This window comes from Gossypium raimondii, chromosome 9 (assembly GCF_025698545.1).
Source record: "Gossypium raimondii isolate GPD5lz chromosome 9, ASM2569854v1, whole genome shotgun sequence".
NCBI classification, from domain to species: Eukaryota; Viridiplantae; Streptophyta; class Magnoliopsida; order Malvales; family Malvaceae; genus Gossypium; species Gossypium raimondii.
The window spans coordinates 36,966,112-36,985,580 of NC_068573.1; the positions used below are offsets into that span (position 1 = coordinate 36,966,112).

At 29.7% G+C, this 19,469-nt stretch overlaps 1 protein-coding gene across 6 annotated transcripts; it reads right to left on the minus strand.

Moving 5' to 3' along the window:
* Positions 1-598: 598 nt before the first annotated feature.
* LOC105799401 (F-box protein SKIP14) lies at positions 599-5,081 on the minus strand. 6 transcript variants are annotated; one of them, XR_008189001.1, is made up of 8 exons: positions 4,599-5,080; positions 4,104-4,175; positions 2,959-3,062; positions 2,690-2,758; positions 2,389-2,496; positions 1,896-2,281; positions 909-1,038; positions 599-807 (listed from the first exon to the last, which is right to left on the minus strand). XR_008189001.1 is itself a non-coding variant. In XM_052621431.1 (7 exons), the coding sequence occupies exons 3-6, from the start codon at positions 3,022-3,024 to the stop codon at positions 1,024-1,026; spliced, it is 489 nt and encodes a 162-aa protein (XP_052477391.1). In that variant the 5' UTR covers positions 3,025-3,062; positions 4,104-4,175; positions 4,599-5,079; the 3' UTR covers positions 599-807; positions 909-1,023. The 6 variants fall into 6 exon arrangements, 1 of the variants encoding a protein (XP_052477391.1); XR_008189002.1 differs by having other exon boundaries at positions 1,896-2,234; positions 4,599-5,079; XR_008188999.1 differs by having other exon boundaries at positions 2,389-2,758; positions 4,599-5,081.
* Positions 5,082-19,469: the final 14,388 nt, after the last annotated feature.

Sequence of the window (19,469 nt, forward strand, 5' to 3'; positions counted from 1 at the left end):
ACTATTCTGCTAATTTTCCTTTGTCTCGTTGGTCTACGAGCTCTCGATCTAAAATATAAAATTATTCATTTATTAGCATACTCACTACACCAAAACAGACTTTTAGCGGCACTTTTTTAGGCCTTTAGTGGCGCTTTTAGAAGCGCCGCAAAAAACGCCGCTAATGACAGCGTCACTAACTTTAGCGGCGTTTTTTTCGAAAACGCCGCTATAGATTAAGACGTTTAGTGGCGCTTTCCCACAAACGCCGCTATAGATCAGGACCTTTAGCGGTGCAACCACACAAAACGCTGCTATAGATAAAGACCTTTAACGGCACTTTTTCCCACAAACGTCGCTATAGAACAGACCTTTAGCGGCGCTTTTCATACAAACGCCGCTAAAAACATATCTTTTAAAAAAATAATTTTTTAAATAATATTTATTTCTATGATAAATATTATATTATGTTTTAAGGATAAATAAAAAATATTATTTAAATTAAATTTTCTACGAAAATTTTAACTTTAAAACTAAATATAAAAATTAATGAATTTAAATTTAGAATTTAAAATAATAAATTAATAACACAATTAAAATCCAAAAGTTAGAACTCAAGTAAAAATAAAATTTAGAATCAAAACTAAAATAAATAATACATATGCAAGGTAATGAAACATACAATGCATTTTCTTAATCAAATAAATAATACATTTACTTAATCAAGGAAATCTTGTACATCATTAAAGTCACACCATCAAATTTGTACCCATCAAACTTATACTCCTCCAGCCACCATCTTGCATTTGAAAGAAGATACCTCAGTACCTAAAGCAACAATTAAGAAATAATATTTACAACTGGAAGGGAGGAAGCCAAAATCTTTAAACAAGCTATTCATTAAGAAATGTTTAGGTAGAAGTACATACTTCCCAGCTTCCATAATTAAAAAGGCGAGAATCCCACACCGAGTGGTGACCCCTTGACCCCGTGTCGAAGTAATGACCATCAGTTCCATCAAACATGTTCAGCCCATCTAACACATTATTGGAAGCATGGCTGTTTGCATAAAACATCATTCAGATACAGGTAGATAAGAAAATAAAATTATGTTTATTAACTCTTACAAATTAAATCTTGTAATTGGATAAAGATTGGGATTGATACCCACTCCACTACAACAAATATGAAAATTATATGGAAAGAACATAGGAAAATATCTAGAAATAGAACAACGATGAAACTGTGAAGATAAATAGAAAGAAATAAAACAACAAATCACAGTTAATTGGTCTCTTATATTAGCAAAATAGAAGCTAAAATATTTAATCCAGCACAGCTCCAGTTTAAGCAACTCAGTAAATGCATTGGACCTAAACGTGTTACTTGAGCATAAAACATACAGGCATAGTAAACTGAAATCCTCCTCTTCTACATGCCTCTATTAGGAAAAAGGTAATTTAGATTTATACCTGCCTATAATTTAGATTTATACCGTAGGGAACAGGGATTTAGATTTATACATGCCTATAATTTGCTTCTTTTGAAGTAACATGTAGCAAACAGTTAGTCTATATGAATAAAAGAAATAAGAGTATATAGTAATATCCCTCTGCTGAAATACGCATATTCAGTCATATTCCAGTTCATATAACTACTGATAGGATTTAGATTCATAACTGTTGATAATTTCTTTGAATCAATCTATAGGAAACAATCATCATCACATAAAACCAAAATCAGAGAGCAAATAGCAATTTCACTCTGCTAGAATATAAGAAGATATTAAATCATACTATACCATCAATGCATGATCCATCATATTCCAGTTTATATAATTATTAGATATAATATGATTAACCCAAATGAATACCAACCAACATATTTAAGCATAAGGGTATGGGCAAATAAATTACCTTGATTAGCTTTGGATTATTTTCAACGGCACGGTTAAGACCTTCATCAGTAATCCTTTGGCAATCAACCAGGCTCAAGCATTGCAAGCTACCTTGGCCTCTACCAATTATTTGTAAAAGAACATCATCCGTAATCTTCTCATTCAGTGGCGGATTTATGTGAATATCCCTCCATAAAAGAGGATCATTCTGAACTACAGATCGCAGAGATGTGCAAACATTCTCAATAAGAAAAAGATCCTGCACACCCAAATAGCCAAGCGCCAAAATAAGAGCTTCATGAGGGGTTCCTTCATGTCCCTCAGCACGAACCTCACAGTCCTGAAATTCTTCATTTTCCTGATCAACCGAAACCATATCTTCATCCCCAAAAGACAAAACATCTTCTACATTACACTGGAAAACCACTGTCAAACTACCCAATACAAATAAAAACTAACACCAGACTAAACTAAGTTACAGGGAATAAAACAATTGAAAATAAAGGCACGACCTTCATTTTCAATGCAGCCAGCTATGGCATTATCTGACAACTCATGCTGAAGTAAAAAGCTAGCAATAAGAATATTTTCCATACACACTTCTTCTCTTTGCTTCAGTACTGAGCAAAAAACAGTTACCAAAAGAGTTAGCAAAAGTAGCAACTAACTACTACCTGATGAACTAATTTCAGCTTAACGAAGCTCAATAGTTTCAAATTCTTAACTAATTAATCTTCGAAGCTAAAAACAACATGAAAAAAATGATAAAAGAAGGCAAATAAAGGAAGCTTAAATAATAATTCGATTGCTAACGTGATAAAATCTCTGTATTTGATCTTGTGCATCAGGAGGTATCTCTCTTCCAGGGACGAAGGGATTTTTCTGTTACAGCAGAAAATCAGATACTGCTTAAAATACAAATAAAATGAAATAAGTAAATCCAAGAACAAGTATTAGCATAAAATGAAATAAGTAAATCAAAAGCAACTATAGAACTCCAGAGAATAAAATTTTAATCCTGTATGTAGCTAAGATCTTTAACCAATCAAATATTCCACAATGAACCAAGATAAGAACACAACCTCATCTTGAGATGGTAGCGTGGAATTTTTGGACTCCTGTACAATTTGCTCTTTGGCATCCTCCATGCCTGACGTAGCTCCTTGTAAACCCCAACCAATAGCACCTATGATAGCACACAAGTAATTTGAATAAAAACTTCACTAATGCTAGAAGTTCGACAAATTAGGCAGCACGAAAAAAAAACTAGGTAGAAAACAAAATACAAAATCTTTGTAAACACAAGGCAAACATCATAAAAAAGGCTATGATGCAAAAAAAAAATTCTCAGAGAATATCCATATCTACTCAATACCAATTCGTAACATAACAAGCCCCAAATAATTACTAAAGGAGTTCACCAAAATTCAAGAAAAAATTGAACAAAAATTATAAGCAGTATTTATTCAACCTATTAATGACTTTTCAGGCTTAAAATACAAGTATCCCATCCCTAAATATTTACTTGCTGAAACATATATGTTCTGCATCAAAACCAATTATATAATTGCAGTAACAATGATTTCTATTTGGTCTAATGATTTTTTTGGCCCTCCAATTTTATAACAAAGTTATTTTAGCTCTCCATTTAATTTTTTTTTTTAGCCCTTAAACTTACCAAATGAAATGCCATATGTCTTCAATATAAGCTCTAAAATCATCTCTAAAGCAATTAGACACACATAATATGCATCCAAAAATCGACCAACATTTCAAGATTTACAAATCAAACATGAAAGACAATAAAAAAGAAGAAAACACTATGTTTCATAACATTATTAGGAAAGGCAACTAAGGCTTATATTAAATTGGTAAATGACTAAATTTTGGACAAACCAAAGCAGGAATTGAGTTGAAAATATAACATGGAACACAGATAAAAAGATGTTATGTAATTGCAGATCCAAATAGCAAATAAAAGATAGGAAACTACATTAAAGAAAACAGCTTTTTAAAGTGACCAAAAGAGCAAACAAAATGCAAAATTCCAAAATCAAAGTCAAGATCTAAACATCCATACATCAAGAGGTAAATTTTTTAAGAAATATAATCAAGGCATAAAAGATTTTGCAACAAAAGTTGTACATAAAAAAGCTTCACTACGCTAACATATCATTTACCATAAACTTTCCACAATCATCTATAAATTAATATTCAAATACATTACCTAAAGTTGAAGAACAGGAAACCACCAATAACAACAAATGAGCAGCATGCTACAAGGAGAACCACAAGAAACCTACAAACATTAGAAACAAGAGAATAACTCAATTCTTAACACACAAATTCTGAACTATAAAGTCCATACAGACTCAAGAAAGGAACGAAAGTTATATATATCGAAGAAAACAGAGGCAACATAAACAACTTTTAACTTGCGACATTTTTATTCAGCAAAAGTAAGTTGATTGCGATCATACATAATTTACATCTTTTGGGATCTACCAAGAATTTAAACTAATTAGCAATATATTAAACAAGTGTCATATACAAGGTCTCCTGTGAAGCTCAACACGAGACTTAAAACCAAAAGTAAAACAGTATTAAAAAAGTTGGATCAAATCCAGATCTTTAAAATGAAGACTGTTTTCGGAGAAACCCACCAAAACCCAAAATTCAAAAACAAAAAATAGAAGAGGGAAGAGACGAGGGTTGAGCTTACAAAGCAGTCATCATCAATGGTATAGATGTATTTCTTCTTGGAAACCATGTACCCAAAGCACCTACAAGCAGAATCCTTGAAAGAGATAGAAGAATCCTTAGGACCCAAAATCCTGTTGATGTCGTTCCTATTGTAAAGCTCATAATCGAAGCCTTCAGGGACCTTGATAGTCTTGGTTACAAATTAAAAAGACATAACGTGCGTAGATATACTGGCATTGGGTATAAACAAAAGGGTGTTTTTTGTTAAGCGTTTACGGCGGGGATAGCCATTGGAGAGCAGAAGAAGAAGGGGAAGTAGAGAAAACGGTGAAGAAAGAGTTTAAAACATCGTCGTCCAGTAGCGAGATGGAAAGCTGGGTTCCTTTGATAGGGTTAGGTGAAGAGGAAAGAGAGAAAGGGAGAGGGGAAAGGGTAATAGGAGAAAGGACTTGGTGAATAAAAAGGGAACGGGTATGGCCATGAGAAGATTAGGGATTTCACGAGGGGGAATTTGGGGTAAAATGGCGCCATTTTAAAATGATTTTTGCGGCGTTTTTTTTTTTTATCTATTAAAAAATTATTTTATTTTAAACAAAACAAGTTACTTTACTCTACTAAGAATATTTTATTTTATCTGTTAAAAATTGTTAGTTAAGTCATTTTATAAAATATTTCTTATTTTTTAAATTAAATTTTTATAAAAAGCTAAGTACTCTCAAAATAAATATCATAATTTTTAATAAGAAAAAATATTAAATGGTGTAATTAATTATTAAGTTAGAATTATCCAATGTAAGCAATTAATCTCTCACATATCAAATTTCTATTAAAGATTAAGACGTTAATCATGATTTTATATTATTAATTTTCGATTTAATCTCCATTTTATTAGAGATATTTCTTCCTAACTAAAATATAACTATTTTGCTAGAGGTTCGATGTGGAATGATTTTAGTTTTTGTATTTCATTTTATTTATTATAATTTGGTTCTATCAAAAATAGATAGTTACCTATCCATAACCCCTAACCCTTAATCCTTAACCTCTAACCCCTAACCCCTCTTTTACAATTATATAAGAACTTAATGAATATATAAGATAAAAAATACTAATTAATCTAAACCTTAAACCTTAACCCGACCCTGAGCCTCTAAACCCTAAATCACAACTCTTAACCTCTAACCCCTAACTACTAATTTAATATATAAATTTAAAAACACTAATTTATCTAAACCCTAACCCCTAACCCCTAAATCTTATTTAATATAAATTAAAACACACTAATTAATCTAAACCCTAAAGCCTAACCTCACACTGAATCCATAAAACCTAAATCCCTAACTCTTAATCTCTAACCCCTGACCCCTAAATCACAACCCTTAAACCAGAATCCCTAATCTATAATCCCTAATTTCATAATCTATAAACGTTAAAATTGTAACTCCTAAACCGGCCTTAAATTCTAAATTAACCATATACCCTAAACCATATATATTAAACCCTAAACTATAATGATAATTAATTAAATATTTTAAAATTAATACTATCGTATCTTTTACAATTATATATGAAATTATTTAATATATAAATTAAAAATCAATCAATCATGTACCTAAAATTTTAAAATTATTTTAAATAATAGTATTTTAATTTTTCATTTTAACAAATATTTTCTAAGTTTTTTATTTCAAATTATTTCTACGTGTCATTATTTCAAATTTATCCATTTTTAACAAATATTCAATTAAAAATAAATTGAATTTTAATTAATTTATAAACAAATTAAATAATAAATAATCAGATAAAATGTTTTAGTGGCGCTTTTTTAAAAAAGCCTCTAAAAGCCCGAGTATTAGCGGCGCTTTTTCAAAAATGCCGCTAAAGATCTGAGCATTAGCGGCGCTTCTCCAAAAACGCCGCTAAAGACCAGGGCATTAGCGGCGCTTTTTAAAAAACGCCGTTAAAATCCCGATCTTTAGCGGCGCTTTTTCAAAAACGCCGCTTTTTCAGAAAACGATGCCGTTGAGCTTAGGTTTTTTACGGCGTTTTCTGGAAAGCGCCGCTAATGCTCGATTTTTAGCGGCATTTTTTGTACAAACGCCACTAAAAATGCCGCTAAAAGCCTGTTTTGGTGTAGTGGCTTTTACTTCCAATTCACTTTATAATTAGTACCCTTCAATTTCTGAAATTACACAATTATCCCAACTCTTACAGCTTTTTCAATTTAGTCCCTCTCCAATTAATCTATCAAATGAGCTAATTTTTCTTAATTAACAATTTATCTAAATATTCTAAGCTATTATGCAGCCCTTGATAAGTATAATTTAATTCCAAACCCTAATATTTAATATTTTCACAATTTAGTCCTAAAATTAATTTATATGAAAATCACTTGATAAAATCATCATATAATAAAATTAAAGCTCTAAATCCATATTAATTTATCACAAACATCCAATACTCATCAATGGTAACTTTCAAAATTACCCATAAAATAAAAAACTAATGACATAGATAGTTGGACCTAATTGTAAAAGTCTTAAAAACACAACAAATTTAAGAAAAGAGCAAGAATTGAACTCGTATGATGTAAAAATATGAAAAATCAGCTTTTGGAGACTCTCCTATGGTGTTTTTGACTGAGAATTATGAAGAAATTGCTAGAAACTCTTTTAATTACTTGTTTATCTGTTTAATTTTTACAAAATTTCTAATTTTACCCTTGTTTCACCTAATTTCCTGATTTTTCCCTGCTAATGCCGCCTCAGACATCATCTTTGGGTTATTTTTCGCATTTAGTCCTCCCTTAATTATCTCTTGAGCTATTTAATCATTATTTCTTTAATTAACAAGTTTTGCATCTTTTTCAATTTAGTCCTTTTTAATTAATTAACTATTAAAACATTAAAATTTTCTAACAAAAATTTAATACTAACTTAATGATACTCTGCAAATATTTATAAAAATATTTATGACTCGTTTTATGAAATCGAGGTATCGGTACCTCGTTTTCGAAACCACTTAACTTAATAAATTCTTCTAAAACACAATTCACTAATTCAAATGTCTTTCTAAAATCTCATTTGGCTCATAAACACTAAATAATAAAATATACGAGCTCACTTGTCGGATTTGGTGGTCTCGAACCACTATTTCCAACATCACTTGTCAGATTTGATTATCGATACCTCGTTTTCGAAACCACTTAACTTAATAAATTCTTCTAAAACACAATTCACTAATTCAAATGTCTTTCTAAAATCTCATTTGGCTCATAAACACTAAATAATAAAATATACGAGCTCACTTGTCAGATTTGGTGGTCTCGAACCACTATTTCCAACATCACTGAAAATCAGGCTGTTACAAGGAGACCTCTAATAGTCAAGAACCAAAAGGGGCAAATCCCAAAACATATGAGGGTTTACGATGAATCGGCGGCGGTTGTCGAGTGTAAGTGTATGACGACAGAACAGGAGATGCGAAAGGTGCTAAGATGCATGGGTCTTCTTACAAGACATCTTAAGTACAAGTCTATGTTTAGGTCACTTTTCAGTGGAGGGAGGCCTAAATTTTACCTCCAGCTAGTTTTTATGGAGGTGAGGTTTCACTTGCCACCGCACCAGTTTGTTATGGATTTGTTTGGTGGTTAATAATTGGATTCATGATCAAATGTGGGCAGAGAAGGATATGACCTTTCGTGTCATTGTTTCAATATATATTATACCTTTGAGGAGAAAAAAGACTTTGAGGGGGTATACCTTGTGGTTTGAAGGGAGGGGACTAAGCAACTTATTTATTGAGGGATGAGAAAGTTGAAACCAGATCCTAAGAAGCATATTCTGATGAAATTAAAGCTAGAGGTGTTTTTCGGATTCCCTATTATTGAATGGAAAAAGCTTATATCTTCTCATTATTTTTATTGTCCCCCAACTAGAAGATATTTCTGATGGAGAAAATGCCTACAACCTTTTGAACTGTAATGTTAATTATCATCATATGTGACAAATCCTTCAAGAATTTAAAAAGGAAACATCTCTTACCTCTAAATTCTGGTTCCGCAATGAGAAAATATGGCAAAACTTCTTTCTTTCTTTTTTTTTAACGTGAAAGAGAGAAGATGAAGATGAGAATCCTTCTTTTTTCTTAGCTTTTGTTTCTCTTTCTTTCCATCAAATATTTAAATTTTAACCATGATTTATTAAATTAATTTCTTTAAAATCAATCACCATTAATCATTTATAATTTATTACTTGGTGGAATTTAAAGGATATTCTATCCACCGTCCATATGTTCACAATGGTTAATTTGCTTTTTAAATTTTGGTTAATTACTACTTAAATACCTCAATTACTATTTACTTATTTCTAAATTTCTATAATTTAATCCCTGTACTATTTTTATAACAACTTAATCACTTCCATTTCTAGCTAATTCCCATATTTGACTCGTAATTTTCTTGGTTTAACTTTTCAAACAATTCGACTTAACAAATTAAGTCTTGGAACTGAAATTTCAGGCACTGATGGAAATCGGTTTGTTACAGCCGACCCCTCGTGAAGTCCCACAACCAAAAACTTAGGACTCGACGAGACAATCCAAAATCCAAAATAAGAACTATAACAGAAGGCGTACTTACTTTGTTGGAAGACTTGAAGAGAAAGTCTCAAAGTATGTTAGGTCCAAATGAAGTATTCCACCAATCCAGCCTAGACAATATTTGTGAATTAGCAAAATATTGATTTCGCAAGAGAGGGAGTGATTGAGGAAGTTACTTGTCTCCTCCTCGCCAGACACCGATAGCTTCACATTGCACTTTTGGTTCTTAAAGTTGTAGAAGGCGCTAAAGCCCCATTCGAGACGCGAAGATTTCCTAATGGAGATGAATGCAACCTTGTCCATCCAATCAAAATCTTTCAAACCCACGAACACACTTGCAAATTCGGGTTGAAGATAATACCAACAATTAGATTTAAGCTTACAGGAAAATAGATGGGGAACAACACGAGAAATTCGCAGCATTGGATGAAGTAAGTTACTAGGATGGCCCATCCTTTGGTTAGGGTTTACACCATACTAATTCAAAACCTCAAAAGAGAAAGGATTCAGTGGGAAATGAAAACACAAAAGATTTTTGTCTCTCTTCAACTGTGGAGTCCCTAGGAACCTCGAGATATTCCTAAATCTTTTAGATGCATTCTAAGTGACTCTATGTCGACAGACTAAGAAATAACATCTATATGCCGCAAAAGGAGAATAACCTCTAGTAATACCCCTTTGTGTCACACTCGACATTGCAAAGATCCGAAGAATACATGGACTCAATGTCTTGCATATTCGCAGCCTCATTATGGCGCTATTTATTCATGATATCAGAGGCATTGGAAAGGCAACAACCTTTCCCAAATCCTCACACAGCAGCTGTAACCAGTCTTTCACAAGAAACTTTGAAGCCCGCTGCAGACCATCTTTCGTCGGGAATATTGTTAATACCTAATATAGCTTAGTTAAGCTACAATAGTTCGGTAAAGACAAAAACAACCCACCAAGGGCAAACAAATCCATAACGAGTTGGCCTCTGAGGCCTAGGCCATCCAAGCCTTAAAGGGATTCTCCCTCATAGGAGCATCAATACTCCCTCCTGTACAAGAGCTCTCATGCATCTTCATCTATCAGTTTCAGGAAGATTCTACAACTTCATTGGAAATATGAAGTAACTTAGCAGCTTAGCGTCAGATCCGAGCATCTACTCGTTCAACTGCAGGCAAGAATCAAAGGCCTATAAATAAGGCAATTTGTCTACAAAACCAGGTATACGACCTTGTCCACTAATTTACAGTGTCTTCAGCTTAAAACCCTTGTTCACAAACGCATCAGAGGATGCTTCAGAGTTTGACTCCGGTGCCCTTTGAGTTTTTCTCTTCTCTCTTACAGATCCTCTATACCATCCACTGACTATCCAACCTCCTTACTAAAATAAAGACATCAATAAAAAATTAATATCTTTCAGTTATTTAATTTTATGAAGTACTTCATAATAAAAACTAAAAAGTAATAATAAATTTTTTTAATGAAAATATATTAATTAATTAAATTCAGATGGAGAACAAAATATGCTTACCCCAAGCTAGCTTGGGCTTGGCCAGGCCAATCAAGCCTGGTGGGCCAAACTTTTATTAAACAATTTGCCCAACCAAGAGAATAAAGGGCAGCAACAATTGCTGATTCATTTCATTCACTCTTTCTCAGATTAATTGCAAGATTTTCAACTAAATAATATACTTTGATGCGTTTGTATAGAAATGAAAGTAAAAGAAAAGAAAGCCATCTCTTTCCCTTCCTCAAGTCATGTTTGGGGAAGTAAGAATATACAATAACCAATCCTTTCTTTCTCATCTTGTGTTATTTTGTTTGTGTAATTCCTCTACTTTTTCCGACTCAATATGTTGGAGGTAGAAATGGGAATCATGTGTTAAAAGCATCCTCTACTTCAGTTTCTCCCACATTTTTCCAATATTATTAATATTTTAACAAATTAATGAGCATTTGTATGATCGCAATTAGGGGGGAAGCCTGAAAATTTGTTGGGGCCATAATTAAATTGTTTTTTTTTAATAGTAAAAATGCAATTCTACCATTTTAATACCTTATATCTTTATAATTTTTAAAGAATTAAATTAAATCTTTATCATTTTGAGAGAGACAAACTAATTTAAAATTTTATAAAGTATAAATATAATTAGGGGCACTGATGGCAATGATAATAAAATGTAGAATACTATGCATTACTATTATCTACATCCCAAACACTAACAAAATCCAGTCAAATAAAAATGATATTGTTGAAGATTTGACTGAGGTTAATTAAATTTATGGAGTTGAACAACGATTAAGCATTTAACTTTTCAAATGTATTAAACATGTTGCTTCAAAATTCTTTAAATTGGGAAGATATTTAGACTTTATCTTGAATTACTAAAGAAATGTTGAATAAAGGGCATTTGTGGACCAAAGTTAACATATAAATTTTCATCTTAAAGGCTAAAGCCACCCTTAACATTATTCCTCAGTGAAGATATGTTCATAAGAAGGAAAGGTAATAGATCAGTGCTTTTGATCTTTGAATGTGTTTTAAAGGAAAGAAGAGAAAAAATGAAAATGGAAGAGCAATAGGAGAGTAAGGAAAATAAGGGAAAGTAGTTTCTTCCCCTTAGTCAGCAATGGAGAATATACAGCACTAAAGTTTAAAGATAAGAACATAAGCTTTTATTTAATATACACACACGGATTCTGGTATACATAAATTAATGGAGACTCCAAGTCTTTGTTCATTGTCAAAGATTATATTCTACTACTTTATCCCTTTAATAAATAAAGATGGAGTAATGGGGAAGTAGTACGTACGTACACTATTACTGTCTGCAGATTTATAACATTCTCTTTGTATTCCTTATATACCTGCATGTGCAGACGCTGTGCTACGATCAGTTAACGTGCAAAAATGAGGCTCTTGGAAATCAAAATGTTACACAGTATATTATACCATTTTTTTATATAAATTCAAAATCTACTGTTGTAAGATGAGTTACTCGTAAATGTTTTGTAAGCATAGCTTTCATACATAAACATTTATCCTCCAATCCATGCAAGTTTGTTTTCCTCTCCAATGAATAGGATGTTTGATTTCCAGACAAATTCATACTTTATTCCCTCACAAGAATCTATTCAACAAAGAGCATTTGTGGTCCAAAGTTATGGAAAAAAAATGGTGTGATCCTTGAAAGTTCACCCCTCATTTTCTCCTTTCTCTGAAAGATTAGTGTAGAAGATACCCTAAATAGGAGATGCCAATTAGAGTTAATGCTTTTTATCCAGGAAAGAAAAGAAAAAGAAAAAAAAAATGAAGGAATATACATTAAAGGAACCATGTTAAAACTTTGCTTTCTTACATGTCTTATGTGTTGAGTGTTATTAATGATACCTATTTTTGAATATCCAATTTCAATTTCTTTTTTCTGCCAGTATGGTATATACGACATGGAAAGATGATTTATCTGAATGCCCCTTTTTCTTTTTTCCCATAGTATAAAAGTAGTATTGATGATTACTACAAATTATAAAACATTAGCATCACATTTTGATTCGAGTTATAACAGCAGTGTGGGTGTGTTTGGTTAAGCCAAATGAGCCATTTTATCGTCCATTACAAGCAATAAGATTGCATCCATTGAGTTGAACATGGAATTATGTTATTTAACATGATGTAGTGCATTATTAAATCAATGAGCAATGAATTAAAGCGGTAGTAGTGGAATCCCTGGAGCAGTCTAAAGAGCCCCCAGCGATTGGTTTGGATACAATGGCCTAAGCAAAGTTCGACAAAAGCTGGCACATGTTTTTTCCAGAAGAATCTGTTTGGATGGTCTGAAAAAAGAAAGGAATTCCAACTTTTCCTTTTTCGGTGCAACCAAATTTATTTTATTAAAAATTTAAAAGTAGAAAACAATAGAAGAGGCAGCATTGATCAAGACATGCCATATCAGACCGAAAAGCATCTGCTCCGCTTCACAGAGCTTTTCCATTGTTGATCCTTAAGAAACTTTAGCAGTACTACTAAAACACATTGAGAAAAAGAAGATGCTGTGATTATAGCAGTCTTGGCTTTAATGTCTTGAGATACGTATATACTGCCTTTATGCCTTTTAAAAGTAGTCGGTCCACAGAAAAAATTAAATGCATGAAGGAAGATATGAAAAGAGGGAGAAGGAAAATCAATGATCTCAACTTCTGAGTAATTAACATTACCACCACAACTAGGAGATGGAACTAAAAATCAGCAATGGGTTGATGTTAATTAAGGTGAAGATTATATGATGTTGATGATAAATCAAGTCTATGTTGATTACAGAAAAGCAAAAGGAAAAAGATACCATGACATTATAGCTTTTGATCTTTCTTTTAGAGAAATTGACAGACAGTTGCAATTGCATGGCAAACATGGATTCATACAGTAGAAAAAAGTATTTGAGAGACTGTATTTTCTCATCTTTTTTCTCTTTCACTTCTCCATCCATCATAACCATGCAAAAAAATTAAGGCACTTATCCATGTTCTGCAGCATTCACTAAATCACACAGTTACTTAAACATATAGCCTTCTAAATAAATGGGAATTAGGGATCCTTTAACCTCCCAATGCATTTCAAAACCCCACCCATCCACCACTCCCTTCACATTGTTTACAAGTTAATTCTATGGCAAGTGCTCGATCGAATAGAGTGAAAAATTTTAAGTTAATCGACTTGACGAGTCCTATTTTATCATTCTAACTTGATTTATGGATCTTTCAAAAGCACTTTATTTTATGGACCTTTCAAACCACATTATTCATGGTCTCTTTTCAATTATTTAATTACATTTCAATAATTTTTTCCATGCCATTGACACATAATTTTAATAATTTTTTTTACCCTGAACTCTAAGGGTCTGTTTGATTGCCAGTAAAATATTTTCCGTAAAATGATTTCTGGAAAATGTTTTACTTTTCGTAAAATGATTTCTTGGAAAATATTTTACGGTGTTTGATTGAATCTGTAAAATATTTTCTGCTTGCTTATGATTTTTGAAAATATTTTTCGGAAAAGTTGTTTTTACATATATTAATATATATTAATAAATTTTATATTTTAAATTATTTTTACATATATTGCAATGATTTATTTATAATAATACTCAATTATTAAGCTACAATATTAATCGTTATAAATTGAAAAAACTAATATCAAATAAATTATTTATAATTGTGTTAAAAACAAGTATTGAATAATTAAAAAACAAGTTCTTGGAAAATCGATAAACAAAAGCGCTTTTCACTGAAATGAAGGAAGGAATGAAGGAGGCGATAGGCGATAGAGAGGAGAGCACGGAAAATGTCTTACGAAAATTGAAAGGGTAAGACATTTTCCCTAAAATGTAACCCATTTTCCCTTGTTTTGGAGTTCATTTTCCAAATGGAAAATGTTTTCCGCCAATCAAACGCTGGAAAAGTTGGAAATGATTTTCCGGAAAATCAATTCCGTCAATCAAACAGACCCTAAATATAGAATCTCAAACCCTAAACCCAAAACCTAGAACTGTAAACCCAAACATGTAACCCCAAATCTTTAAACCATGAGCCCCAAACTCATAACCCGTAAACTTGAACCATTGAATCTAAACCCATAACACTAAACCCTAAATCTTGAACACTAAACTTCAAACTCGAACCTTGAACCCTAAACCTCGGGGTTCAAGGTTTAAGGTTTAGAGTTCGAGTTTAAGATTTGAGGTTCTAGGTTCAGGGTTCAAAGAAAAATAATTACCAAAATTATGTGTTAATGACATAGAAAAATTGCACAAAAATTACTAATTTTTTTAAAATTGGTTGCACAAAATAAAATATATATTAACTTTTGAAAAATAAAAACAAAATGATTAAAATTTGTAAAGAAGAAAAATTATTTTTTATAAATTAAAAATTAATTATTTTAAGTAATTTAATTAAAGTTAAATTAAGTTGGAGAAGATATTAGATATAGACGAGTGTAAAATAATACTTTGTTATCTTTAAAATTTAATGACGTGACACTATTTTATTGGTACCTAAAGACTATGCTTTTAGGATATCCTAATATAATTTATTCCCAATAAAAATACATAAATTTGAATTATTAATTAACTTATTTAGGTCCAAAATTTAATTTTTTAACTTTATTTATATATTTTAGAAATTTTAAATTTTTTATAATTTTTTAAAAATATAAATTTTGGAATTTTTATAAATATTTTGAATCTTTGAAATTTTTTTTGTAATTTTTGTTGAGAGTAAAACCAATTTGCTCATTTTCAAACTTGACAGAGACCAAAAGAGTATTTACACAAATTTGTTATTTCAATTATTCAATTATTTGAGTTATTCAATTATAAAATTAAACTTATTCGAGTTGACTCAAATAACTCGATTCAATTAACTCGAAATTTTTTTATTTTTCAAATCGATCAAGTTTTGCTTACCCTACTTAACTCTATGCCTTCATTTCTAACCTTTTAATTATCTTAGATTAAATAATCCTTAAAAGTCACATTTTAAACATCCAATAATAATATGACACATCATATTTTTTAAATGCATTAATAATATAATATATTAAGAAATATCAAATTAACTCTTATTACTATTTTAACTCTTAATTTAAAATATTAAATTAGGGTGTTTTGATAAGCCATTGAAAATTTTCATTTCATTTGAAAATGAAAATTTCAGTTAATATTTTAAACGTGTTTGATAATCATTTTAATTTTTACTTAATATAAAATTTTCAACAAAAAAAGAAGTGTTGGATAAGATAAGTAGGTAGGTAATTACTTATCACTCAATATAGATATTAAGTTGGTTTTATTTTATTAAAATTAAAATAAATTATCATTTTGTTAAAAATGAGATATTTAAATTACCATATTTAGTTTTCATCCAAAACTATCCAAAATAATATAAAATATTATATTAATAAAATTATAAATAAAAATAAATAATCTCATAAAACCAATTTTACTTTTATCAAACAAGATAATTATATTCAATACTTAATTTTTTAGTTGATCAAACACACCCTTAAAAAAATAATTCAAGATTTAATGTAAAGTTTAACTCGATATTTAAATTGTTAGTATTATAATAATTTCTTATGTTCATATAAAATAATTTAAAATAATAAAAGAATGTTTATCCATAAATTTGAATAGCTTAAATTACAATTAAAGTATTATTTAATAATTCAATTTTATACGACTTTATCCATACATAATTTTTATTTATTGTTAATATAATAATAGAAATAGGTTTAAATAACAATGATAGTGTAATTCAATATGAATATTAAGTGTAAATAATGTTATTATTTATTAGTATAAATTGTGGATTTAGTTTTTATACTCTAATTTAGTCAATTTTAGTCTTTGTAGTTTTTGGATTAGTCACTTTTAGTTCCTATACTCTTTCAAAATTTGAAATTTCACTCATCACCTAAATAGTAGCAACTAAATTTGGTTAGTTTGTTTAGTAGTGTTTAAAAAAAGCACTTTTGGAAGAAATTTTGTGTTAAACAAGTTGTTTTTGACTTTTCAAAAGTATTTTTGGAAATGAGAAGCTAAAGTTTTTATATTTTCCTTTCTCGAAAGCACTTTTAGTGCTTAATTACTTTTTCACCCCTCCAACAACATAGTACTTTCTTGGTGCTTAATTACAAATTTGTTAAAATCATTAATTAAAAATAAAAAAATATTTTTTAAAATAATACAAATGTGTTAATATTTTTGAAAAGGAGAAGCTAATTTTTTAGATTTTCCTTTCTCGTAAACACTTTTGGTGCTTAATTACTTTTCACCCTCCAATAACATAGTACTTTCTTGGTGCTTAATTACAAATTTTTAAAATCATTAATTAAAAATAAAAAAATATTTTTAAAATAATAAAATGTGTTAATATCTAATTACAAATATTTAATGGTTATGTTTAAAATTTAAAATATAGTTTATATATTCTAATTAAAATTTATAAATAATTAATATTTATTGCTTAAAAATATTTAAAATTTATATTTCATATATTAAGATATTAACAACAAGTTATAATAATTTATTTTTCACATTCCTACTAAAATATAATAATATTAACTATTTTGAACATTATTTAAATGTATATTTGTTACTTGATAATATCATGTCTAAAATGGACATTTTATTTTCTCAAAAGCACTTATTGACAGCAATGATAAACACTTAAATCTTAAACTAAACTTTTCAAAAGTATTTCTCAAAAGTACTTTTTCACAGCATTTTTTAAAAGTATTGCTAAATCATGTACTATGCACAAGTAGTGGATTTAATGCATATTCTTCAATTTGATCCTTTTTAGTCCGTATACCTTTTGAAAATTGAAATTAAAGCCTTGCCTTAAACAACTTTTAAACCCATTAATTATCTTTTCAACGAGTATTATATGAAAACAACAAACTGACATGACATTACATATGTGATAATTTAACTGTTACCATTTTTGTAAGGGTTAGAAGTTTAAAATTTGAAAAGTACAAGAACTAAAATTATCAAAATAAAGTACAATGACTAAATTCCACACTCACACATAGTACAGGGACTAATAATGGAATTTAACCTAAATCTTTATCCATTCAAATTTTTAGTTTTAATGTTGAAGTAAGAAATTATTTAAAATAATATGATATTATTTATTTAACATTTTACATTAATCTTGAATTATACTTTTCATTAATTCACTTATTGTTTTTTATTTTACTCTACTATTATTTTAGTGTTTTGGTGAATATTTAATACATAAAGTTTTGTAATACGTATATCAAATCAAATCAAATTTAATTTAATTTAATTATATTAATTATATATTATTTGTGAATCATTATAAATTTATTAAGAAAAAGTTTATAATTTATATAAAAATATTATTATAGTAAACAAATAATGCCGTGATTGTGGTGCAATGATGCAATTAAATCTTGAATAATATTGAAGAAGTTAAAAGAAAGTTAAGTGCCCAACCTCCGATTCTGCATAACTGAGTTGTCATAGTTGAAAGGTTTTACTTCAAGTTCACTTGTTGATAATTTTGCTCTTTTTTATATTAACATGTGAACTAATATCTCTCAGGAGAGTTGAGACATATATAGATGCATGTATTATAGCAAACATTTTACCAGCCATGTATATATATGCTTGTTTAGGGAGAGAGGTTGATTGGGCAGACATGGTGGCATATATCAGTCATAACCAACAAGAAATGGAGCATAGCAGGGTGATAAAGGTGGGTTCGCCAATCATCATTGAAATTAAGCAGAGGGACATGCATGAATATTGAATGCAAACCATCCCATCCCCCTTCATCATAGATTTATTTAATATTCCATTTCCAAAAGTTCAAATTAACAAAGGGGGAGACATTGAAAGGTAAAGCATCGGTTGGTCACCAATTCTCCTTTTTCAAAGTCATCTCATCATACGTCAAGGCGCTGATATGTGCACTCCTAACTACATTTATATATAGTGGTGAACCATCTCAATTTGTCCATAAAGGTTAATTTTGGCTGTGACTTTGATAATGACTGCTGCTGCAACTTAAACCTACAACAATAATAATAGACTTAAAATGTATTAAGTATAGGACAGTGGATAGAATATGAGTATTATTTGTTTAATTAATATGAAAATAGTTTAATAAATAAGATATCATATAACATAATTAAGGCCGCATGTTTATATTCACATTTAATAATTGATAAGGTTGATTGAATTTTAATTTAATTTATATTATTGTTATTGCAACAATCGTACATATTTTTGATTTTGTGATTTGAAATGTTCATGAATAAAAGTAAAAATTGTATAAAATAAACTATAATATGTATGCAATACACCATCATAATTATGATTAAACATAATTAACACCGTGTATTCAATATATGTGTTATAATATTTCATTGATGCTTAATTTGAAGTATTTGTTTTGTTAATGGAACTTGCATTTTATCTCTTTAAAAAATAAAACCTGATATATAAATAGTAAAAAATCATAATGATCAAACAAATTAATCACAATCACCCATAAAAATTTTAAACAATGAACTAGGCTCCCGTTACTTTTTACTGGATTCCATCATATCATGTCCATTATACTCTCCATAAAAAATTAAAAACTTTAATGCTCGACATTTTATGGAAAATAATAAATGGAGAGTGATCTCTCAAGTATATATTATATTTTAAAGGAGAATATAATTTTAAATATTGAAGATAACATTTTGAAAGGGATAACCACAAATCTT

What these genes read in the sequence shown, in the direction of transcription:
- LOC105799401 (XM_052621431.1), bottom strand. Translation starts at nt 3,024, where the DNA reads ATGGAGGATGCCAAAGAGCAAATTGTACAGGAGTCCAAAAATTCCACG. An exon ending in CGCTACCATCTCAAGATGAG is followed by an intron (nt 2,759 to 2,958) that starts GTTGTGTTCTTA and finishes CTGCTGTAACAG; the next exon opens with AAAAATCCCTTCGTCCCTGG. An exon ending in AAATACAGAGATTTTATCAC is followed by an intron (nt 2,235 to 2,689) that starts GTTAGCAATCGA and finishes TCGGTTGATCAG; the next exon opens with GAAAATGAAGAATTTCAGGA.